The 24,201-nt window shown below is 57.0% G+C and overlaps 8 protein-coding genes across 8 annotated transcripts; 4 read left to right on the top strand and 4 right to left on the bottom strand.

Annotated features, from left to right (window-relative positions):
- Positions 1-103: 103 nt before the first annotated feature.
- SLS55_007722 (uncharacterized protein) lies at positions 104-4,772 on the top strand (the record flags this gene model as incomplete). Its single annotated transcript, XM_066779138.1, has 3 exons — positions 104-108; positions 218-3,020; positions 3,072-4,772. The coding sequence occupies 3 exons, from the start codon at positions 104-106 to the stop codon at positions 4,770-4,772; spliced, it is 4,509 nt and encodes a 1,502-aa protein (XP_066629942.1).
- A 2,136-nt stretch (positions 4,773-6,908) lies between these two features.
- APL4 (clathrin associated protein complex large subunit) lies at positions 6,909-9,757 on the bottom strand (the record flags this gene model as incomplete). Its single annotated transcript, XM_066779139.1, is given in 7 exon segments — positions 6,909-7,004; positions 7,060-8,193; positions 8,253-8,723; positions 8,767-9,277; positions 9,297-9,518; positions 9,569-9,692; positions 9,748-9,757. The coding sequence occupies 7 exon segments, from the start codon at positions 9,755-9,757 to the stop codon at positions 6,909-6,911; spliced, it is 2,568 nt and encodes an 855-aa protein (XP_066629943.1).
- Positions 9,758-10,185: 428 nt separating this feature from the next.
- On the top strand, positions 10,186-11,973 carry ARE2_1 (Sterol O-acyltransferase 2 (Sterol-ester synthase 2); the record flags this gene model as incomplete). The annotated part of the gene is made up of 4 exons (XM_066779140.1): positions 10,186-10,335; positions 10,453-11,500; positions 11,553-11,857; positions 11,905-11,973. 4 exons carry the CDS (start codon positions 10,186-10,188, stop codon positions 11,971-11,973), a joined length of 1,572 nt encoding a protein of 523 aa, XP_066629944.1.
- Positions 11,974-13,223: 1,250 nt separating this feature from the next.
- On the bottom strand, positions 13,224-13,924 carry SLS55_007725 (uncharacterized protein; the record flags this gene model as incomplete). The annotated part of the gene is made up of 3 exons (XM_066779141.1): positions 13,224-13,253; positions 13,364-13,593; positions 13,744-13,924. The coding sequence occupies 3 exons, from the start codon at positions 13,922-13,924 to the stop codon at positions 13,224-13,226; spliced, it is 441 nt and encodes a 146-aa protein (XP_066629945.1).
- A 790-nt stretch (positions 13,925-14,714) lies between these two features.
- On the bottom strand, positions 14,715-17,607 carry SLS55_007726 (uncharacterized protein; the record flags this gene model as incomplete). The annotated part of the gene is made up of 2 exons (XM_066779142.1): positions 14,715-14,746; positions 14,796-17,607. The coding sequence occupies 2 exons, from the start codon at positions 17,605-17,607 to the stop codon at positions 14,715-14,717; spliced, it is 2,844 nt and encodes a 947-aa protein (XP_066629946.1).
- A 478-nt stretch (positions 17,608-18,085) lies between these two features.
- Positions 18,086-19,919, bottom strand: SLS55_007727 (uncharacterized protein; the record flags this gene model as incomplete). Its single annotated transcript, XM_066779143.1, has 3 exons — positions 18,086-19,114; positions 19,166-19,464; positions 19,514-19,919. The coding sequence occupies 3 exons, from the start codon at positions 19,917-19,919 to the stop codon at positions 18,086-18,088; spliced, it is 1,734 nt and encodes a 577-aa protein (XP_066629947.1).
- Positions 19,920-20,720: 801 nt separating this feature from the next.
- SLS55_007728 (uncharacterized protein) lies at positions 20,721-22,009 on the top strand (the record flags this gene model as incomplete). The annotated part of the gene is made up of 2 exons (XM_066779144.1): positions 20,721-20,726; positions 20,966-22,009. The coding sequence occupies 2 exons, from the start codon at positions 20,721-20,723 to the stop codon at positions 22,007-22,009; spliced, it is 1,050 nt and encodes a 349-aa protein (XP_066629948.1).
- A 54-nt stretch (positions 22,010-22,063) lies between these two features.
- Positions 22,064-23,599, top strand: SLS55_007729 (uncharacterized protein; the record flags this gene model as incomplete). Its single annotated transcript, XM_066779145.1, has 2 exons — positions 22,064-22,069; positions 22,109-23,599. The coding sequence occupies 2 exons, from the start codon at positions 22,064-22,066 to the stop codon at positions 23,597-23,599; spliced, it is 1,497 nt and encodes a 498-aa protein (XP_066629949.1).
- Positions 23,600-24,201: the final 602 nt, after the last annotated feature.

A 24,201-nucleotide genomic window follows, 5' to 3' on the forward strand; every position in this document is an offset into this window, starting at 1 on the left:
TCTCCCTCGCGCCTTTGTCCAAATCCCGGTCGCTGACTTCTGCCTTAGCTATACCGCGATAAGGCTGGCAAAACCCGACACGCCAGACCAGCAAGTGCTACAAATGGCGTTCGGAAACGAGAATGAACGCTTCGTCAAGGCCCAGAGCAGAGTAAGCTAAGCGTGCGCCTGACCCTTTGAACCGTCGCACTGACGCCTCCCAGGATGACTACATCAGGGCTGTGAAGGACCTCTTGACGCGCCTTCAGAGCATGCGCCAACAAAATATGCAAGCGGTGCAAGCATCCATGATGCATCCCGGAAACAATGCCGCAAACCCCCAGGCGGGCATGTTGCCCCAGACACCGATGCAGCCTAGCGGATCGAACCAAGGCCAGAACGCATTTCAGCAGCCATTTCCTCCCCAACTGCAACATCAAATGCAAGCTTCGCCGCTGCCCATGACCCAGAACCCGTCATCCATGGGGATGGAGAACCCTGGTCTTCAGCCTCAAGCTCAGCAACAACCCATGCAGCAGCAGATGCAAAGAGGGCCCCAGCAACTCACTGTGGAGGAGCAGCAGAGGCTCGAGGCCATGACAAGAACATTACGGCAGAGGGTCACACCGCAAGAGGAGGCAAAGATTCGGGCTCAGATTGCGCAGTTGGCTCCCGAAAGGCGGCAAATGCTGGAATCGCGAAACGTCGACCCGGTCATGCTCCACTGCCGAAACCGCGCACAATCGATGCTCATGGCCATGAAAAAGGGTCAGCAAGTAGGACAAGGCGGCCAGTTCGGACAGCAGCAAGATCAGGGTATGGGTCGTGGAGCGCCGAACCAAGGAATGATGCAGCGGACCCCTCAGATGGGCAACGTACAGCCTCAACAAGCCGGCATCCCTGGTAATGCCGACTTCGATTTCGCCCAACTCACCAACCAGCAAGCAGATGCCATGCGCTCCGCCCAAGCAGGGCACGACGTAGTCCCTGCAAGCAATAACGCCAACCTCAACCAGATGGGCGGTTTCAACCCGATGGGCGGCGGGCAACCTGGACAAGTAAACGGCCAAGGGATGCCGCCTGGCCAAAACAGGAATCCCGGCCAGCAAGCTCCTTTTAGTCTGCAGCAGGCGCAGCGAGAGAACGCGATTCGACAAATGCAGGCACAGGCCGCACAGGCACAAGCGCGCGGCCAAGGCGTCCCCCAATCACAGGCCCAAGCCCAGCAAATGGCTCTTCGCAACCAAATGGGCGGCTTCAACATGGGGCCAGGCCAGCCTCAGAACGGGGCGATGCCGATGCTGACTCGGCCGATGGTACCGCCGGGCCAGCAAGGGAGCGCAACACCTCAGCCGCGGCCGCAGCAACCCGGTCAGCAGATGCCACAGGGCATGGGCCAAGGGATCAACGCCGCCGCGCAAGCTGTTCAGATCGCGCAACAAAGAGCTGCGGCTGCTCAAGCGCAGATGCCCGGAGCCCCTCAAGCTTCCCGAGCAAGCCAGATTCCGGCCGATGTCCCGCTACCTATAAGATCAAAGATGCTGGAGCTGCCTGAGGAGCAATTCCGTGTCGTACTTGGAAGGTGGATCGCTCAGAAGCAACAAGGTGGCTGGGGAGGTAATGCGAATGTCTCGCAGCCTGGCCAGCAGATGCATCCACAAGCGTTGCAAGGTGGACAGCCAGGAGGACCTATGGGCATGGGACAGAATTTCCTGCAACAGAACCAACAGATGGGGATGATGAACCAAGCTCAAATGCAGCAGCGCCTCCAGCAAGAACTGCTTCGAAGACAGCAACATCAGCAGAACAGCCCCGCCCTTAACCCCCAGATCCTACAGCGCATGGACCAAACTGCTTTCCCCCCAATGGTGACGCAGGGCATGAGGAACCAAGGCGTATCTTTGCCGGATAACATCAAGTCTTGGGGCCAGCTGAAGGAGTGGGCGTCCAGGAATCCCAGTGTCATCTCCATGGACAAGTTGACCGATTTCCAGCGAACCCAGTTCGAGAGGATGACACAGCAAGCTCAAGCACAGCAACAGCAGCAGGCGAACAATGCAGGCATGCACGGACTTCCTGGGGGATTGCCAAACGGCGCCGGTGGCGCTCTTGGCCCAGGCCACCCGAACGGGCAGGCTCCTCAGGCGCCAATGATGGCCGGTGGCGGCGGAAACCAAGCGCAGATGCAACAACAGCTGGCGGCTACTCAACGCCAGCGCATCATCACCCTTGCCCAGCAAATCTCACCGCAGGACATCCAGAGGATCAGGCAACAGCAAGGTCCAAAGGTCGCCAACCTATCAGATGACTCATTAAGGCAGCAGATTGCGATGATCCGGCTGCAACAGCAGAAACAGTTGCAGCAGCAGGGCCCGCAGCAGGGCATGATGCAGCAGGTACCTGGCGGAGGTCTCGGTGTGCCGCCGGGCCAAATGCAGCAACCGCAACGACCTGGCCAGCCTCCTCAACCCCAGGCCACTCCTCAACCGAAACTTGCGCAGCAGGCTCAAGCGCCTCCCAGGCCTGGCCCACAGCCTGGCCAAGCACCGAACGCTACTCCCAAGATGCAGGCTTCGAAGGGCGTCAAGAGACCGTCGAGCGACGATGTTGTCGAGGTTCAAGATCCCGCCAAGAACCAGGCGCCACCCATGCAGCCGTCCCAATCGCAGCAGCGGCCACCCGCCATAAGCAGAGAGCAGTTCGCGGCGCTGAACCCGCAGCAACAAGCAGCTGTTCGCCAGTCAATGCTTCAAGCCGCCCAGGCCCAAGGCAACCGACAGGCACAGGCTGCGGGTAACATTGCGCAGTCGCAGGGCCCCGCTCAGCAGAATGAGTTGAAGCGACTGTTTACCGCCATGATGCAAGAAAACATGAAGACCATGGAGAGACCACCGATCCAGGAGCTTTCTCAGGCGGCGAAGGAGCAGATGGCGGCTGAAGTGCAAAAGGCTCTTACGTGGATTAACAAACTTGACCAGATCATGTTCATGGACTGGGTCAAGCATCGTGACGCGGATCGTGCGAAGAATATCATCCAAGTCGTAAGTTGCATGTTCCACGTGTTGTCGAATCATGATACTGACTTGAGCCAGCGCCATATGTTGAACGCGCAACTAGACCCTCAACGGAGGCTCAAGGAAAACGTCTCCATCACCCCGCAGACGCTTCAGAAGTTGCTCAACCACGTCAGCGCCTACATCAAGAGCGTCGTCGCCGAGAGCCACAGCGACAAGGTTCAGTCGCAAGCTAATGGGCAGGAAGGAGCGCAGCAGCAACAGCCGGGCGCTGCCAACACCCAGGGTGGGCAAGGGGCGGAGCTCAATGCCGTCAACTTGGAGAAGCTGCGACAAGAGCAACTGCAACGCTCGCGTGCGCCTTCCAACGCTGGCGCCAAGCCTCCAGCTGCTCCGACTTCTGCTGTGCCACCGTTCTCGTTTGGCGGTGGCCAGTCTCCGAACGGTGCTCCCCTTTACGCTCCCAATGCCGCGAACCCACTTACTCCGGAGAAGCTCAAGCTGCCACAAAACAAGAAGAGGAAGACGGCTCCTGGAATGTCTGCCACATCCACACCGAGCCAGACACCCGTTCAGACGACTTCACCGCTGGTCGGCAACAAGCCCTCTCCGGAGCTTACAAGGCGCGACGGCCCTCAGCCAGCCGCGCCAGTGATGCCTGCGAAGCCAAGCTTCCCCTGTCCGCACCCCACTTGCGACCACAGTGCGAGAGGCTTCGAGACAAAAGACGAGCTTGAGAGCCACGTGAAGGATGCGCACGCCAAGGTGGAGGATCCTCTGAAGTTTGCCATCGACGCCGTCAACGAGGGTCTGGGACTCAACCCCGATGGAACGGCAAAGCCGAAGGTGGAGAACAACGCTGTCCACCGCGGCAGGCCGGCGCCTGCCATGGCGAAGCAGCCACTGGCCACAAAGCCCGGCCAGACGCCCCAAATCAAGGGCGAGGCGGGGACGCCTGCTACGGGTGCTGCAGCTACTCCGATGAACCGTGTCCCAACGCAGACGGGCGTCAAGGGCTCGCCGTCGGCCAGTTTCAAGACTCCGCAGATGATGGTCAAGGGTCAAACGCCTGGCTCCAGCGGCGCTCCAGCCATGCACCGAACGCCTAGTAAGGCCACGAAGGACATTAACAAGCCTACTGACGCCGTCATGGAAGATCAGTCAGCCCCGAAGCCGGCGGAGAATCCTTGGGACGACTGCCCGATCTCTCCAGCTCAGCTCCACTTCATGTTTGCCGACGAAGACGTCGCCAAGGCTATGCTCGAACTGCCCAACAGTGCATTCATCGCAAAGGAGGATCTGGAGCGGGCAGAGAGGGAGAAGAACGAGAAGGTAGAGCCTCGCAGCACGACCCCTGCTACTACTCCTTCGCCAGCTTCGACTAAGGATTCCAAGGAGACGGGCAGCAGCGACATCAGCGAAAACGACAAGCTCAACATCACCATCGCGGGCGACGATGCCGAGTGGAACAAGCGTGCCATGGACGCGGATGTGGATTTCAGCAGCATGATGGACTCGCTCTTCGTGCTCGACGAATCCAACAACATGACGGTTCCGCAGAACGAGGACAACCAAGAGATGGTTGGCCCATACGGCTTCTGGCGGGACAGCCTTGGCACCACAGACGACAAGATCCCGGGCTGGGGCCCCGCCGAGCTCGGCGCGCCCTACGACTTCTTCAACGCCCCTCCTGCCCCCACCAACGAGCAGGACCTCAAGGACCTGTTCGGCATCACAAGCGGCATGGATGGGTTCGAAGACATGAGTATGGCGGGCTAGTGATGAGCAATGGCTGAGTGTGTTTGCTGTCATCTATCGCTTGCCGGACGGGGGGGTTTTCATTGTTTCTTTGGGGAGTTGAGCTCTGCCATCTCTCTCCCGCCTCTTTTACTACTTCTTTCGCTTTTTCATTTGGGCCCATTCTTGGAGTAAAGTCATCGCTTTTTTTCTATTTGCACCCGTCATGGACAAAAAGAATTGGGACTTGGATCGCTGGCCACGGCCGCAAGAGAAGGCGTATATAACGGGTTGCTTGGTTTACCAGGGCTTCTATCAAAGAGCTCTCGGTTTCCTCGGGAGGGCTCGATTGAGCCTCACCATACCGGCATAGGCGTACGTTTGTGGGGTTCCCATACTTTCTTTGCAAGTTTAGCAGGTCTTTGTGCGTAGAGACATCGCACGGTCTCGTCTTTTTTCAATTTTTTTTCGACCGATCCACAACTTTCTTGTGTCTGTATTCGAGGTGGAGGGGAGATTTCCGCTCCACCGGCTTCAAACAATACCCCAACGCATTTTCCTTCCTTGGTTGACTACACGGTGTTTCCACGGTGATGGATTTTGCTATTATACATACCTTTTTTTTATGTTCTTCCTCCGCGAAGGAAGGCGAAAGGCATCAAATGCCGATGCGAACAGCAAATGAATTCTTCTATGTCTTAGGATAACGTCACGTTTCTTTTTTGTGACATGCTACCCCCGTAAGCTAGTGACAGAAATGCGCTTTGATTAAGGTACTTGCTAGATGTGGCTTACTTACGATCAACAAACTTCGATTTATATACGTGTGTCCATGATATCCGACTTCGAACGATGCGGGGTTACGGTCGGATACCCGTGTATACCCACGTGAGACGTGTTGTTATGGAATACCGATTCCGACCGAATTGTATTTAGCCCTTGTAATTTATTATACACGCTTAGCTACGCATCTATATCATCTCTATATATATATAGGCATGTACAAAAATAGATTTATCACTACCAATCTATCTAAGTACGTACTGACCACCCGTGGTACCATCCATCAGCACCACATCTGTTTCTCAACCACTTTAGTCTTTATGTCGAACTGAGAGGTTTTTTTTTTTTTTTTTTTTTTTTGGTTTCGTAAAAGTCGTTGTGTTGAGCATTTCACCGATTTGGGATTCCGACATAATAGACATCACCGACGCGGAACCTAACGTGGCTAACCTGCACCTTTTGACCTACCTATCATCCCAACGCCACACGCGTCGAAGCGGCTACGGTGGCGGTGGTGGTGGTGGAGCCCCACTGTTGGGGCGTACGTAGGTGGGAAAAAAGCTGCGGGAGATCGACGACCGGGGTAATAAAAAGTCGTTTGGATGGTTGGTGACCAGGGGGAGGAAGGAATCTCGAAGTGGGGGGAAGGATTGTGAATCGCACACACACTACTTGCGGCGGCACAGCGGCGGCAACGATCGTCACGGTAGATTTGCAGCTTCCCGATCCTTGAAAGTGCCATTTTAGCAAAAAAGGGCCTGTCTGTGTGGGTTATTCGGGGCTGGTCGAATCGATAAGATAGCGGGGGTTTTTTTTTATCAAGTACACAAGCCTTTCCGGGGAATAATTTACCAAAACAACGTAGTTAGTGCCTCGTTTCCACATCTGACTGGTTAACAAATGTTCATTGGCCCTTTAGGCAACCGACCGAGTTCCTGGAGAGCCAAGCTCTTGGAAGTGCAGCCACCCCAGGGGTGGTGGAGCCGCTTTTGTGGAGCAGCCGCACGGCTGGCTGGGCCTTCCCCACACCCTCATATTCAGGCTGAATGCTAGCTAGCCCTCTCTTCCCTCAACTTACTCTGAAAAACATCTGCTTCAAAACATCAATTTACACATCTTCATTAACTGCATAACGTGGACCTCTTTTTTCCCATCTCAGCGTGTACGTTGACCCGTCTCCGGCATGCCTGGATATCCCTAATACATGTTGGGCGTTTTCCCTCTAATACTTGCTCGCCGGTAGACCAAAATACGCCTTTTAGAACGAAGCCCCTGGGACATCAAAGCAGGAGGGGGTTGATATATTGCTCTTAGGCTGCGACTCCTTCCAAGCTGCTCAAACACCCAGGCCGCCACTTACGAGATTCGAAAGAAAAAACATCGAGAAAGACGGGATCATGACGGTTCCGACCAGTCGACCTGCTCCTGGACATTCTCTCCGTTCTTCTGGTAGCCGATCTTCAACCTGAGACGAAGCTTCGGCGGCAGAGCCTAAGAAATGAGAATTAGCAAATGATCGGCTCTTTTGAGTAGTGGGGTCACTTACGCCACTGACTGCAGCAACCCTCATCTGCTGCGTAGCCTCTTGGCCGCCGTCCAGCTCGCCGTTGCTGATTGCCTGCAATTGCAGCTTCTGGCTCTTCGGGACCGCAGCCTGTAGCGTGACGTTGCTGAGATGGTCAAAGTTGCTGGTATTACGGAATCGCGCAAGAATCAGCGCTGTGCTTCCACTACGCTGCACCTGGAACATGATTGAGAGATCGTTCTTGTTGTAGGCCGGGTGCGTAGGAGCACCTCCTGGCGGAGGGGTTCCAGTCTGCGGGGGCGGAGAGGCCAGACCACCGAACAGATCTGCCGACGGCGGCGGTCTTGCTGCTTGGGGAACCGGAGTACTGCTTTGACTCGGTGTGTTGAAAAGATCCATAATGGAGTTGACGTTTGAGCCTGCCGCCGGTGGCGGAGAAGCGGTTTGCGGAGCGGGCGAGCCGCCTCCGAGGATATCTGCCAGTAAATCGGCATTCGAGCCATTGGTCGCCGAGCTTGGTTCAGGCCCAGGCCCATCTGAGCCTCCCATCAAATCGAGCAGCATGTCCGATTCAGTCACTTGGCTGGGCTTCTTCTTGGCCGCAATCTTCGATGTCCGCTTGCTCTTTGTTGTTGCTTCACCAAGCACTCTCTGAGACTCGCGAATCTCGGGAGGCGGCATCTTTTCCAGAACACCTCGTCTGATCTGATCAAACGCGAAGAGGTTGCCATACTCAACAGCGCGTTGTTGGATCTCCACATCCAGGTGAGTCTGGTGGGACAGCATCAACCGTCTAAGGCGTTCTACTTGGGCGGCATCGGAAAGTCGCGTGGTAAGCTTCATAGCGGCCGTGATGATGTACTCGGTAACAATTTGACCGGCGTAATTGCTGTTGAGGATGGTGCCAAAGAGGTCGACAATGTCGCTTTCCTTGATGTCCTTGACCAGTTCCTCCTCTTCGTACTGGCCACCACGCAACAACGCATCTCCATACTCGCCGATGGCCCAGGAGCCAGCGAGCGTCAGACCTTCTTGCGTAATGTCATCCTTGAGGCTGGCGTACAGCTTTTGCACCGTGTACGTCTGAAGGTCGGGGGTGTTCGCAACAAGGCGGACGAAGGACGCAAGAATTTGCTCCTTGACATAGTTGCCAGCCTAGAGTCATAGTTAGAAGAACGAAAGACAAGCCTTCTTGACAGGAAGCTACTACTGACCAGCTTGAGGACGCGGAGCATGGTATCGATATGCCATCTCTTGTTGGGAGCAAAACGGTCGGCAGCAATGCCAATCTGGGTGGTCATGATCGGCTTGAACTCAGTATCGGCAACCTCCAAGAAGGACAGTAGTTCCCGAATCAAGACGCGGACATTCTGCTCGTTAATCAGAGTGAAGCTGAGGTCCAAAGCTCTCCTCCGAATACTGATGTCGGGGTCTCGCAGGCAGTCCAAGATGGTGTTCCGGTGTCTCTGCACGGCATTGGGCTCTACTGCCACGACCTTGATGAGAGTATTCAGGGCAACATATCTGATGTTGTTGTCCCTGTTAGATAGGAATTTGCCCAGGATGTTGACACCAAGGACACGCAGACCGGAGTCTGCTTCGATATCCAAAATGGTAAGGACAGCTTCGTAGAGAATCGAGTTTCCAACGTTCTTGGAGGAGTCCGTGTTCGTGGCAACCTGGCCCTGTCAGCGACCGTGCTCGGCTCACCCCGCGCATAGATCTTACCTGTGCGAGAATGTCGTTGATCTGTTCACTGGTCTGGGCGTCACCACGGCCAAAGACACGCAGTAACCTGAGGATCTTGACCTGGAGGAAGGGGTCCGTGATGCCATTGACGTCATGCTCGGGCGTGTATCCCGAGGCAGAGAGGCTCTTCAGCATCTTCACGAGGTGCGGTGTCAGCGTCTTGAACATTTCGATGACACCGAGCTCGTCTCCCTCCTCCTCGTCGGCCTCGCACATGCTGGTCACCAGTGTCAGGCCGCAGATCAGGACACCGTGGTTGCGGTCGGAGAGGAGCATCTTGGCCTTCTCGAAAAAGTGCTCCTGCAAGTCGGGGACCTTGCGGCAGATTCTCATGGCGCAGATGGCAGCCTTGCGGCGGATGTAGGGGTTCGCGCTGGAAAGGATGGTCTCGACTTCGGGGAAGAGATCGCGGGACATTTCGATCGAGGCGATGTTGCCCAATGTGCACAGCGCGAGGCCGACAATGTACTGGTTCGGATGGTTCAGGTCACTGCAAAGGCGGTCAGGACTCGGGCATGGGCACTTGTTGTGGGAGGTAGTACTTCTTGAGCGAATTGGTGACCAGCGTCAGGACCTCCTGGTTCTCGTCCAGCAGCAGCATGGTGCCCAGGTAGCCCAGACGCTTGTCGGCGAAGCGCGGCGAGGCCAGCAGCTTCAAGCATTCGATCTGGCCGAAGTGGGTACGCTCGCCCAAGGTGAAGAGATACAGCAGTTTGGCGACATTGTTCCGTCTAGGCGGGGCATCAGCAGGCAGCCGGGGCGGGAGCGAGGGCTGCCTTACCGGACGTTGGAGTCATGGCTCTCCTCGCGGAAGCTGGCACGAATGGCGGCGCTCTCCTTCTGCACGACGGCGCGCTCGTCTGCAATGGTCTTGGCGGCGCGCACGTTGCGGATGAACTGCTTGACTTTGGGACACAGTGGTCAGCTTGTAGAAGGTGCGGCGGCGGCGAGGCCACGTACGGGAGCTCATTGTGCCGGGGTCGCGGGGACACGGGGGGTCGGGGCGGGACTGCACGCGCGGGAGGCGGCAGTGATATGGTCGACGTGGTCGCGGGCGGTCAGAGGAGCAAGGGCATGAAGCGGGAGAGCTTGGTGCTCGGTGATGGCAGACGGTGCCCGCCGTGGCCAAGCCTCCTGGCCCCGACCGCCATCCGCTTTAGGCTGCCCTAATATTATCTCCGGCCCCCGAACCCTGATGACGCCCGCCCAGGATCAGCTTGTTGTCTGAGTCGCCCGCCACGAGCTCTCCGTGTCTTCCGCATCCATATATCACCCACTCCCCCAACGCCTGCCTGGAGCTGCCGAGCTCGTCCGCGCCCTCTCTCGCCGACCGCACCGCCCTCCCCCCACCCTCGATCCGGTTGCGCCAGTCCGCGGGCGTCGCGGAAATCCACCGTGATGTCCACCACCACTTCCTTTGAGCCCGCCGCCGCCAATGGCGATGCGATGCCAGAACTTGCCCAGCCGCGCGCCAGGAAGCCCGAGAATCCCCAGTTGCTGCGCACCCTCAACGACGAGGCGCCGCCCTCGGGCCTCTCCAGGCAAGTCGTGGCTCTGCCCCGAAAAGGGGACCCAAGTTAACACGATTGCAACAGCGGCCGGTCGACACCTGTCCCTCCTGACGCGCCCCCTTCGGTGCACGCCACCTCCACTGCCCGCAAGCAGATTCGCGCCGAGCAGAAGCGGCGCATCTTCCCCACCATCGACTATGCCGCCCGTGTCTCGCACTTCGATCCGCAAAGCGAGTACCGTGACTTCCGCGGCTTCTTCGTGCTGTTCTGGGTTGGCCTCGCCATCATGGTCTTGTCCAACATGGTCGGCCACTACAAGGAGACGGGCTATCCGCTTTCGATTCGCCAATGGAACACCTTCACCGCCAACATTTGGGAAATGGGCCTGAGCGACCTGATCATGTGCGCTTCGACGGCCATTAGCCTGCCTCTCCACAAGCTCTACGATGGCGGCGCGCCGGATATGCGCTGGGGAAAGAACGGAATGCTGATCCAGAGCATATACCAGGGTGTTTGGATGACCTTCTGGACTCTGTGGCCCTTCCTTCGTGGCTGGACCTGGACCGCCCAGGTCTTTTTCATCCTGCACTATCTTGTCATGTACATGAAGATGCACTCGTATGCCTTCTACAACGGCCATCTTAGCGAGACAAGGCACCGCCTCAAAGAGCTCGACCACCCCGAGACTGCCTCAATGGCCGCCGCCAGGAAGTATCCCACCGCGCAAACCCACCTCAACCAGCTCACGCCCGAGGAGGAGAAAGAAGACGCGCTCCGGGGCAACGACGACTCCCTCGCACACTTGCGTGACGATCTCGCGCGTGAGCTTGTTTCGCCGCTTGGTAACGTCGCCTATCCCAAGAACCTGACGCTCGCGAACTACATCGACTATCTTTTCTGCCCCACGCTTTGCTACGAGCTCGAGTACCCCCGTACCGACCGCATTAGGAAATCCGAACTGGCCTACAAGACATTGGCTGTGTTCGGCTGCATCTTCCTTCTGACTTTCATCACTGAGGCATACGTCATGCCCTCGCTGGACATTGCCGCCGCAGAGCTTGAACTTCCCGGTTCCTTTGGAGGCCGTACCACCATCGTGCTCGAGACCATTAGCAGGCTGCTGTTTCCCTTTACTGCCATCTTCCTACTTGTTTTCCTCGTCATCTTCGAGTACGCCCTTGGCGCTTTTGCCGAAATGACTTGTAAGCCTGCTTTTCCATCCGAGATGTTGCCTCGATTGCTGACACTGAACAGGCTTTGCGGACCGCCACTTCTATTCCGACTGGTGGAACAGCTGTGACTGGCTTGAGTTCTCGCGTGAATGGAACGTCCCCGTTCACCGCTTCCTCCGCCGTCACGTCTACTCGGCCTCCCGCCACAAGTTCTCTCGCTCGACCGCCACAGTCATCACCTTCCTCATCAGCGCCGCCGCTCACGAGCTTGTCATGGGCTGCATTACCAAGAAGCTGCGTGGCTACGGAGCTTTCGCCATGATGCTCCAGATTCCCATCGTTGCGGTGCAGCGGAGCAAGCCCGTCAGAGGCCGGACTCTCCTCAACGTAAGCCAATTCGACAACTGCTATAGTGTCAAGCTGACCCATTGTAGAACGTCCTCTTCTGGTGCTCCATGGTTCTCGGTCTGTCCATGATGTGCGCCCTGTACGTCTTGGTCTAAGGGACCACGTTGAGAATCATCCAGCATCATCTTGCATATATCGGCGCCGTCACTCGCTAAGTCACAAAACCCTTGTTGGCTCGGTTCTCATTTGTTGGGGGATTTGCTTGCTTTTTCCAAAGTTACCTGGTTCTCCGCGAATGATACCCCATCTTTGTGCGTGTTCGATTTGGCCGTACTGTCCATTCTTGTATCATCTTAGGGTTTTCGTTTTCGTTTGAGCTTTAGATAGACTCGTAGCTGCATAGTTCCTTATTTCCTTCGTTTGCATAGAGAGAGAAGCATATATACTGGAAAGATCTCTGTTACTGTTTTCGGTGGTGTCTCGCATCCCATGCACTTGGTACTAATGGCTTGTAAGATAAAAAGACAAAGATCTCCGCTTCTTCGTAGACGTTGTACATGGCAAATCGGAATTCTTCTCCTTGCCGTTCAGCGTCAGCACAGGACGGACAAAGGCGATGTCTCGGATGGGTTTCCCGTCATGACTTCACCGCGACGTCGAGATGGCAGCATCGTTGCGGCGAATCGTACGCCCCCCTCTCTCTCTCTTCCTACGCATCATGTTTCGCCCGTATTCGTATCGCAGTAGTCCACTTTCCCCCCTTCTTTTCTGTTTTTCCTCTCCGCAAGCGAGTCGACATATTTCCGTATCTCTCGAAAGTGGAGTAGGCCGAAGTCAGAGCGGGTGTTTGAAGCACGGTCCATTGATTAGGGGGGTGGGTGGCGGCGGGTGTAGTCTCCTCGTGCATGAAAATGTCAATTTTGTTTCATCATTCAAGTGGTTTGTTTAGGCCCGGTAAGTCTGTACAAAATTAAGGAGCAGAACTTCCCCCCCCCCCCCCCCCCCCCCCCCCCCCCCCCCCCCCCTTATCGTAAAACTCTCGTATTGACTGATTGTGGGAGGCGGCTGGTAAGTTCCCCATACGCAAACTTGGAAAGATCGCTTGCGGTTTCACCTGATGGGACCTATGCGACTGATGAGCTGCGCTGGGCGAGTCCGAGGGTTTTGTCGCGCGCGCAAAGAGAAGAGGGTTGTTCGGTGGGGGGAACCCATTGATCAACCGATGCGGCGAACAGAAATTCAAGAAGGTTGAGATGATGTACAATGGATGTTGGATTTTAAAGTGCGAGGAATAGAGGTCATTCCAGCCTTTTCCTCTTTTTCTTCTTCTTCTTCCGCAAACAATATTCCCTTCTCTTCTCCCCCTTCCATCCTCTGCCTTCGACTTGAAAAAAGCCCCAAACACCTATTTCGCAGCCTGCTGCGCCGCAGTATCCTAAACCGCAAACCGGCCAGTCAGTCAGCACACCAAACCTCCCGAACACAGCTCGAACGAACCTCAACCGCTTCCAAAAGACATAAAGGGGGGAAGGGAGGGAAACCCACCAAATAGACCTGATAGTACCGCATCCGGACCTTCCCATCATCACCCTTAACCAGGTTCGCGCGCGCGGCCCAGTCGACGCTCGCCTGGCCGCCGGTCTTGAGCGTGTACGCGACAACACCATACAGCATAACCTCGTCCGCGCCCGCAGCGCCGGCAGGAAAGATCTTGAGTGGCGAGTGCGTGCGCGCGGCGACCTTCTCCCACATGCCGTGGCGGAGGGCGATGATTTCTGCAAAAGCATGCAACATACGTTAACGTCCGGCAAATCGAAAGCCCTGCGTCTAGCGCCCAAGCCGCCCAGCGAGGAATGGGAAGAAGGGTCGGGTGGGAAGGGGGGGAAAGAAGAAAAGAAAAAAAAAAAAAAAGGTCAAAAACGCACCGTCCCTGCCCTTGGCCGTCTTGGACGCCATGATCAACGTCGCGTCGTCGGTGAAGTTGTCGGCGTACTTGTCGTGGGCGCCGGGCGTGTCCGAGGTGGCGTAAAAGTCCTCGAAGAACTGTTTGTAGGCCGGGTCGAAGTCGATGCCGGCCGGGTACTCGGATGCGTACGAGTGCGCCATGTTTTTTTATTCTTTGCTTTTCTTTCCTTCCGTGCTCTTCTTCTGCGACGAGATTCACTCTTGCTGTCTGTCTTCTTCCCGGTAAGGATGTGGACAGACGATGTGGCGAGAGAGAGCGTGTGTGGTGGCAGCGGCACAGACCTGTTGTCGATGATCGAGACAGAAGAAACGACGTTGTAGCGAGATTTCGGTTATCTCGGGTTGGTGACGTCGGCGCGGGGTTTGAGATGGGTGGTGGGAAAATGGTTGGTGTTGGACAGCAGCAATGAAGGACCGAGGAGGAGCTCAAAAGTCGTCGAGCGATACCGTCCGACGTCATACGCAAGGATAAGGCATCCGAATGGCCAAAGCCAAAAATTAGGCAGATAATAAAAACGAACCCTCGGCCCACGCGCGCGTGTCCCGCGCGAGGAAGCGGAGGTCCGCGTCAATCCATTAGTCAGCTTCCGATGCCCACGTCGACCGTCGGATGCGGGCACAGGAGGAGCCAGGCGGGCAGCTGCGGGCGAGGAAGCATCGCGCAACACGCATCCATCATCCCCCTACCCGATCAAGGCTCCGTCAAAAGGAGTTTCGGACATGTTGGAAGCATTCACGTACCACTGTAGGTGCATGGGCATACCATTGGTCGGTGGATTCCTAACCCAACCTCGTCCTTCCAACAGTAGTCGCATTGAATTCATTTGCTTGCTCTCACAACATTATATGTTTTCGTTACTGGTAATCAGGTGTTGGTAGACACCCGCTCATCTAAAGTCACCACCTGGTATCAGCTTGCATGAGCACGTCGTCACTTATTCCCTGGCTGATTCGGCGTGGCACCTGCAAAGAAAGTTAGCATGCATCGAACAAGGAGGGGAGAAAGACTTACCCAGCACCCAGCCCAGTCCGGAAGCCAGCCCACCCGTCACCGCATTAGTCACCATGTCTCTCTTCCTCACCCTACCTTCCTCACCGCTACCCGGATCGCTATCCGCAATCGACAGGTTCCGCGACGCGTCGAGGGAGGACCTGCCGCTCTCCTGGCCGCCGCCGCTCTGGCTTGTACGGCTGGTAGCCCCGGCACGCAGTGGGAACGCCGATTTGCTGAACGCCGCCGCGGCGCCTCGTGCCACGTCGAAGAGTCCTATCGGCGCTTCTTCTGTCGCGTTTCGCCCGACCTCTCTGCGAGGCTGGACATAGGTTGCCTGGGTAGGGAAGGCGCCGGGGGCCCTGCGGTCGGCGTGGTCGTTGAACCGCTCTTCTTCTTCCGTTTCTTGTGCCAAGAGGGCCGCCATCTCCTCTTCACAGCGGCGCCATGCCGTCAGCACTTCAGGCACCGACGAGGGCGGAGCCAGAAGCAGTGCTTGGGAGAGCAGCTCCATGCGCTGCTCCAAGCGACGGAGAGCAGGTGAGCCGGCCACCGTGGCCTGTGACGAAGCTAGGGAGCTATTGGGGCTACGATGACGTCCGGCCAGATACGCGGCTCTCCAGGATATGTCGTCTACCTGATGCTTGGTGTCTGAGGAGTCCCCAGATGCGATCGGATCAAATGAGGGGTTAAGGCGGTTGACGACAAAGGAATAAGCCGTTTCGAAGTCGTCCTCGGCTAGCGCTGCCTCGATCGCCATGCCCATGACACGGCGCGAAGCAGCCCTTTTGCGCTCTTCTGTATCGAACTCTGGCTCGTCGATCAGGGGACCATCCCTCTCCAGCGTCCGTGCAGCCACCAAATTCTGCCCAATGGTGACCAAGTCGTCGAGCTTGGAGTAACTCCTTGGATTCTGCTCCAAGACCTTCGAAATCAGAGAGATAGGATCCTCGCTGATCCTGATGTTGACTGGTAGAAAAGGGACGCCATGTTGAAGCGTCAAGGAATAAAACGACAAGGAATGGGTAGCAGCGAGCAGGGCTTCTGTTGCGAGAAAGGCGGGCGAGTCCGAAAAATAGGGTTGGAAGGCGGTCATGATATCTAATGCTTTCTTCATACCTCCACGAGTGACGTTGCCGTTGCTTGCGTTGTCGTAGTATTGCATGACCTGGCGGAGAACGCATTCTTCGATGTCCTGGTCTTGCAAATGGTCACGCCCTCGCTCGTCCGGTAGATAGATATCCATGGCTAGCTGGAGTTGACCATCCGTAAGAAGTGATGTCAGTATCACCTCTTCCAACGAGAACCTCGCGATTTTCCCCAAGACACCAGGGCCGTTCGCGGCGTGCTCCTCTGTCGGATCCATGCCCCAATTCCAGAGCCAGAGGAGTTTGTTGCGGGCTGCTTTCCACATTTCTTCGTCTGATTTGGGCCTATTGACGAGGCTCTTGAGGATTTTGGTGACCAGCTGGAGTTGATCATCCTCATCGGAATGGAAGCGGAACTTGGCCAAGTTGTTTATAGCTATCGGATGTCCCAGGTCGGCTAGAAGGTAGGCAGAGTACACGAATATTTGAAGAAGACCAAACGTCTCTACTGTAGGAACAGTCAATGGATGGTCGACGTTAAGAAGGGTATCAGGCTGCAGAATGGCAGGTGTAGTTCCGTGGAGAACGCTTGTGCGGCCATCGATCTTGGGTAACATTTCCACGCTTGAGGCTAGATCCGGAGGAGGAACGAAGTCCATGATCTGAGCCAAGCGCACGAGAACGCCGTGGGTAGCTTCAATCATGGCCTTGCTGTCGTCCTCGACGGAATAGACGGCAGCAAAGGCCGTCTGAGCATACCGCCTTTCCAGGTGACTCTGGAGCTCTTCGTCCAGACCATCCTGGCGGCTCGGATCCTCGTATCCGCCAAGGTCAACATCTCCTGGCCCATCCCAGTATTCCACGGCACTGCTAATGAGATCAAACCGTCGCGGTGCTTTGCGCACCATCCACGCATAGACATGTTCCCAGTCATGATGGTTCTTCGTAGCCCCCGGAGCAGCGTTATCGCCCTGGTGGATCTGCTCCGCGACCGAAGCGACGGACGAGCGCCGGCGCGCAATTGCGTGCACTTTCCGACTCTTTCTTTGGTCAAAGCCGTACATCCACGGGCCCACGATGCCCTTGATGTCCCTGGCTATTGTTGTGTCCTCGCCATCTGACCCGAGGCTTGCTTCCTCCGCTTTCCGCACCAGAAATTCCACACCGGTTGAGCCCTGAATGTCTCCAAACTTCTCTAGCGATGTCGGAGAGCTGTCGTGCGGGTAGTATTCGAAATCCAGCCGGAGGAGCGGGAGGACGGTTGAGATGAACCATGCGCGCAGGTGCTGGGAGTGGTCGAGGAAGGGATCAATCAGTGGCGGAACCAGCGCAAGCAGGCCGGTCTCTGCATCTATGCGATATGCGCGGTGTATGAGGAAAAGCGTGAGGAGGTCGGCATCAAGGTCGGCGCACGACGCGTGTGCTAGAGGAAGTAGGTCGAGCTTGTTGACGCGCTTCTGGGCCTGCGAATTGGAAAGGTCTTTCACGGGAGTGGGATCGACATCGATCTGGGGGCGCTGCTGCGTGTAGAAGCGCGAGGCGACCTCTTGGGCGTAGGTGTTGTAGGTCGGTGGCTCGGCGCTCTCGGGCAGGAAGGTGAGCAAGATGCGCAACAGTGTCTCCGGGGAGAAGGCATCGGGTCTCGCTAGCGATAGGGAGCGCAGGGCATCGACGTGGGACTCGGCAGCATAGTGGGTTGCAAGCAGCACGCAGTGGGCTGGCGAGAGCTGTTGGATGCTGGCCATGTCAAAACACGTGGCCGTTTGGAGCTACTGTCTGCTGCGGGCGCCGAGTCGCGCAAGCCCCATGCCAGATGTGAAGCTGCGGAGGGAGCGAGAAGGGCTGGCGGAGGTCGGGACGGAGGAGTGAGGGCGAGGGCGGAGTGTTGGTGTCGGGCAGCGTGATTTGCGCAGGTCCATCGCCAGCACCGCGATCGCTGCTGGTCGGCCCGTCGATGCCTACTCCCCGCGCTGTGACATCAAGCAAAAACATCCATGGGTCCAATCGCCCAATCGGTTTTTTCCGTGCGGGCCCCGGCCAATGTCCACCATCCATGAAGATCGGTCGACAGTCTGGCCCGTTGTTGAAACACTCGGTCATACTCTCAGCGTCGGCCTGGCCTTTTTCATGTTTGCATTTGTACTATGTAGCACCGCAGACGACATTACTATTAGGGAATAAACGCCTTCGTCCCAGACATGCAGCCCACCATCCGGAATGCACTCAGCACTTCAGCATTTCCTCGTCAACCTCCCAGTCCTGCCACGTCGGCGCGTCAAATCCGTTTGGCCTTGATTGGCGCAAAAAGCCATTCCACGTGCCCTCGACTTCCGACACCGGCCTGACGAATTTGACAGGCGCATCGAACCCCTTGCTGTGGCTCTCGAAAAGATGCTTGCTCTCGAATAGTTCGGGGTGCGTGAGCCTCATCGTCTTCAGCGCGCGCTTGCCGACCTCGTCCACCGAGTCGTAATGCCTCAGCTCAAAGAATGCCGGGTCGTGCACCTTCCGGAGAGTGTCCATCAACTCCTTCGAATAGAGGCCCTGTTGCAGGAGGAAGATGTCGTACTGGCAGAGCGAGGTTGTTCCATGATAGGATCCGCCGTGCTTGGCGCGCTTGTACAACCCGACGAGCGCGGCGATGGTGCCCATGCACCCAGTGCCGTAGTCGCTCATGGGGAATGGAGGGACAACCGGTTCGTTGAGACCCATGGACTCGCCCTGCGCCCATGCAATGCCAGTCACACAGTCCGCAATCTGTTGCCATCCCGGCCTGCCTGCCCACTCGCCAACGTGCCCAAAGCAGTCCTCGGCCACGTAAACAATGCCTCGCTTGCGCCTCTGCGTGAGCTCAACCAGCTGCTTCGGTCCGTATCCAAGACGTTCAAGCGAACCGGGCCGGTAGCCGTCCAAAATAACATCGGCAGATTCGAGAAGTTCCTCGAACACCTTGCGATCCTCGGCCTTCTTCAAGTTCAGGTCCGCCGTGTGCTTACCCAAGTTCCCGTCAACCTGGAAGAAGGGAACGTCGGGGAGGGTCGGCGCAGTGACCTTGATCACGTCTGCGCCGTATTCGGACAGGCCTCGACCCATTGCCGGACCTGCGATAATTCTGCAGAGCTCCAAAACCTTGATACCAGCAAGAACTTGAGGCTTTGGTGCCGCGGTGGAAAGGCCGGGGAAGGGCACCGGCGGGGAATCCGACTCGATCTGCTCGACTCTCCACGGGGGTTCCTGCAGCAGCGCCTTGCCCTATAATATTCGTTAGCCCATGCCCGGCAACCTCCCAGCCGACCGCCTTACGTGATTCGTCTCTTTGAACTCCTCCCACTTCAAAGCCGTTACGCCAGCTTGCTTCTTTTCCGCATTCATCTTCTCCAGCTCTTCCGCAGTAAATTGCTTGACGTGGCTTTCTATGAGCTTAATGCACTCCTTATAATCCGTCATATCGGGTCTGTGTCCTTCCAAGCCAATCATGTTCAAGGCGGTTGTTGCCTCGAGGGAACCGTGAAGGTGGAAATATTCGCCCGGGTTCTTGGTCTCGTACAGATTCGCGGATAGTCTTCGGTACAGGATGGATTGCGCTTGGAGGAGATCGGTGTCTACACTGTGTAAGCCAATGGCAACTGTGTAGCTCAAAGGAGGGCTGACCTTTCAGCTTCGACTTCACGTCCGGATGCGCCTTGTTCATGCCGGCCACGGTCGAGAGGTATGCGGAGAAGAGGAAAGACGAGGCGCGGTCGAGATCGACGGTGATTTTCCTGTCCTTCTCGCCGTAGATCAGGTTGGCAATGGCGGCGGCCATGCCCGCCTCAACAGCCTTCAAGGCCGACGTAGCCTCCGTCTCCTTGAAGGGACACGGGAAGTACGGGCTTCCAGTGTTGTCGGTGGTAAAAGTGGCCTTCTCAATCACATCTCTGCACTCGGCGGGGATCTGGGTCTTTGCAAGCTGAAGCAGGCTTGCGAGAGACTTTCTCGTCTCCGCTTCCATGGAGTAGGCGTCCTTCGGCTGTCCATTGTTGCCTTCCGGTATGCACGCTCCATTCATGACGGCCATTTCTCAGGTTCCTGGTGGTGCAGGCGCAATCGAGAGCAGGCGTGAGGTGTAGGTGGCGAAGATAGGGCCTGCGGCGGGAGAGGAGAGGAGGCAGTCCGGTCGAGCGGGCTCCCAGATCCGAGGGGCCGCGGCAATGGCGGCGGGTATATAAGAGGGCGCCATGATGGTTCAATGGACGGGGTTGGCCGACTGGCAGCGGCGACGGCGCTGGTGGACGGGTAGGGCTGAGCTGCGGCGGTGCGGCACCCGACAGCAGCGAGCCAAGAGCCCAACACCAGCGCTGCAAGCTCCGACCGAAGCCCGCAGCCAGCCGCGGCCAGGCGTGCACCCAGCGGAACGAGCTCGGGCAGCTTGTGCGCGCGCAGTCGACCGCTGGGCCCCGCGGCGGGGTGCAGCACGGTGCCGGCAGCCGTGCCAGCATCCGACGCGACTGGAGCGGCTTTGCTCCTCACCACAGCTCCTATCCGAGATCCACCACGGCGTGACATCGACCGCCGGCAATTGCCCAGCACCAGCGCCTCCGCCGACATGACGCGCCCAAAGGTACCGCCCGAGCAGCGCCAGCGGACTGCCCAGGCCTGCGAGGTCTGCAAACGCCGGAAGCAGAAGGTGAGCCAGCTCTCTCAGACATCGCCGCCGTCTTCCGCCTCCGCCTCCGCCCCCCAGATCTCCGTGTGCTCCCCAACTGCACTGCCGTCTCACCCGTCAAGTGCCGTGGCCCTTTCGCCATGCTTTCCCGTCCCCCGAGATGCCCATCCCCCAGCCCAGCCTGCACTAGCCCAGCCGTCCGCACGCGTCGCGATGCGTGTTCGCTCGCCTGATGTCATTTGTGTCATGTCATTGTGTGAATTCTGCGTACATAGACACTAGCCTGCCGCCACTTGACCACCACGTGGCATCGACCCTCCGCTGGCCATGGCATCATCGAGATCGTCCTTGCTGACTGCCGCTGTAGTGTAACGGCCTCTACCCTTGCAACACATGCGAAAAGGTACTCCACTCACGCCCCCGCGGGGAATTCCACCTCACTCATGTGCCACCTGTAGCGCAAGTTTACTTGCATATACCTCGACCGGGAGGACCAGCCGGAAGACGGCCCGCCTACCAAGAAGGTTCAAACAGAAAATGGCGCGGCAACTTCTTCAGCCCATCCCGGTGGTGCTGGCGAGGCCCATCAGGACCAAGTTGGTGTGAACGGCAATCACAAAAGCTCGCCAACCCTTCCGAAGGCGTCTGCGCCATCCTCACAGCAGCCTGGGACAAACTTCCATGTGCAAAAGCCCAAGAAGCGATCGAATCATGCGTCTTCCAAGCCTCTCGAATCGGTGGCTCCAACCTTTGAGCCTGATGCACTTGAAGCTGCCGAGGCCGCCGCCAGATCTCTTCAGCATTTTGCAACAAGAGTAGAAGAACCACCTAAGCCGCATGCTGCATCGAATACGGCAAGCACGGATGGCAATGAAGAAGAAGCCGTCGTCTATTCGCAGATGAGAATGCTCCAGGACCCTACAGGAAGGTTGCTCTACGTCGGGGATGCCGCGTCGCTATCATTCCTTCAACTCCTCCGGATGATGGTGGAAAATGTTGCTGGACCGTCGGCATTTACTACAGATCCACGGAGACACAAGATCACCGAAATCCCCTTTTCTTTGCCCGCAACGATGAGGCATACCCATCTGTTACCGGATAAGAGGACTGCCTATATCCTGGTCGAGTCCTTTTTCATAAACACGCATGGCTTTCTCCAAGTATTCGAGCGACATGCCTTTACTGCCGCTTTAGAGCGCTGCTACTCCGACCCACTTACTACCGAACCACCGTGGCTGTGTCTCTTGAACCTTGTTTTCGCGATTGGACTCATGCTAGCGACTCCTCGCCCCGACACCCCGGACGCAGCTATCATTGAAAAGCTCCACAGAGACCATCCTGATAGGGCCGAGGTTTTCTACATGAATGCCAAGAGTTTGAACGACCCTCTACACGGGTTTGAGGATGCCGACTTCTGGTCCGTCCAGGCCCTGCTATTGATGTCATATTACATGCTGGTAAAGTCAAAACGAAACACGTCCTTCGCTCTGCTCGGTACGTGACTCCATTGCGGAACAACTGATGACCTGTCGCTCTAAAGCTGACGTTCCCAAGGCATGGCTGTGAGGTCCGCTTACGCCCTCGGACTCCACCGCGAAGAGACCATGGTAATATTTGGTCAAGATGAACAAGCAGCAAGGCGAAACTTGTGGCGCTCGCTCTTTGTCATGGATCGATTCCTATCTTTCTCCCTCGGTAGACCCGTTGCGATTTCCGAGGACGATTGCAGCGGCGACACTTTGCGCCCAGCACAACCCGAGGAGCACGATGCTTTCGGCTTCGACTCGGCTTTCCAAACTACTATCAACCAAGGCAAGACTAACGCCAGCGCCCTCGAAGCCGCCGTGCGGAGCTGTTCAGTCATTGGAAGGATACTCAAGGAAGTCTACCAACAGCGGAAAATCAGCACTCGCCTGGCTCAGGAAATAGCCGATGTGTGCAAACTCTGGCCCAAGGCTTTGGCACCTCAACTGCATTGGCGGCAGGCGCCGTCTGCCTGTCCTAGCCAGGGAATTGCTATACTCCACGTCAACCTCTTCTACTGCCACAGCATCATCCTTCTCACCCGGCCTTTCTTTCTGTACATCTTGAACGCCGAGACGCAGAAAGAGATGGGACACCAACCGTCGAATGGACACCAGCGCCACAAATATCCTCGCATGGAGAAATTCAGTGAGGCATGCGTCATCGCTTCATCACACAGCATCGTCCTGGTTCAAGCCGCATACGAAGCTGGTTATCTCCCGCGGAGCAATCCTGCTGTGATGTACTTCCTCTTCGCTGCGACGCTGGTTCTCCTCGCCAACGAGTTCGCCGGTCTGTACGTCAGCAGAGAGGCTGATCACTGCATTGCTAACGGCACCAACATTATAATGTACTGCGCAGAATGCGATCAACAAGCTTCGCGGCTGTACCACATCCTTGAGGCCTTCAGGGAAGTAGTCAATCAGCAACGCAGCCGTCGACGCCGACTGCAGCAACCTCAACCCAATCTCATGGGTACACTCAATCAACCTACCCCCTCGCAGCAGTTCCCCGGGCCAGTGCCTCGTCCCCCTGTGTCTTCAGAACATCAACTACACCAACAATCCTTCATGCAACAGCAAGACTTCTCAGGTGCCATCGGCCAGCAGGGCACGCCACCCGACCTCACTCAAGCCCACATTCCCGCGCAACACGCACCTCAGCTTTCCACCGCCTCCCTCCTCAGTCCCACCGCCACAGCACCCATGGGCCCACCAACGCCTCAGCAAGCAATCGCCCCTCCCTCCGGCGCAGGAACGCCGCGCGGCACCATGGCAGCTTCTCCCGCGGGCAGCACTTTCTCCGGCGGCGCGCCCCCGACGCTATCCCGCAACCTCTCGCTATCCAATCTGCTCGACCTGAACGCGCTGGACAGCATGGGCGGCATCCCCAGCATCAGGAGCGAAGATGGCGGCTCGTCGGGCGCCGAGGAGCACATCGACTTCGACGCGTTGTGGGCGTGGCCGAGCAACACTCCTGCGGTGGGGAGTCCGCGGCTGGGCGGGGAAGTGTCGGTGCAGGGGATCAGCGATTCGGCGGTGCCGTTGTTTGGGGTTTATGATCAGTGAGACGTCCGGGTTGGGTGTCCGGCCTCTTTTTTTCTCTCTCAATCCTAAAGGGCAAGAGATGGGGATGCGCGCTGGTCAGAAAAGTCTTATCATGGGATGATGCGGTGTGGCGTTGGTAACAAGGGGGGCTCAAAAAAAAAAGGTGGTTGAAAACGACGGGTTTGGGATGCCGGTGGATTGACGACGCTTTGAATATACGTAAACAGGAAACGGACATGAAGATACACTGCACGCGTGCACTTTATTGTATTGCTACGTATGCGTATGGCCTGGTAGGCCGAATTGGATTCGAAGTCGGAAACTGATGCGTCAGTACGAGCGTCTGCTGATGATGGATACCACGGAGTTTTGGACGAACGACAAAGACCACACGCCACTCGCAATCGATGCGTGCTTCTGCTAAGCTCTTGACAACGGTTGTCTCGCGCCGCAAATCTGGCAGTGGCATTCGTGTCTGTGGCGGTCTCCTGGCGACTACCTCGCTCCCAACCCGGCTCGCAACAATCGCGCCTGCTACGAGCCCTGAACATGACTTTCGCTTGCTCCTCCATGATTGCAGCCGACACATATAACAAAGCGCTTTGGAACCTCCCTCGTTCTTC

The sequence above is a fragment of the Diplodia seriata genome, assembly GCF_021436955.1.
Source record: "Diplodia seriata strain FDS-637 chromosome Unknown scaffold_8, whole genome shotgun sequence".
Lineage (NCBI taxonomy): Eukaryota > Fungi > Ascomycota > Dothideomycetes > Botryosphaeriales > Botryosphaeriaceae > Diplodia > Diplodia seriata.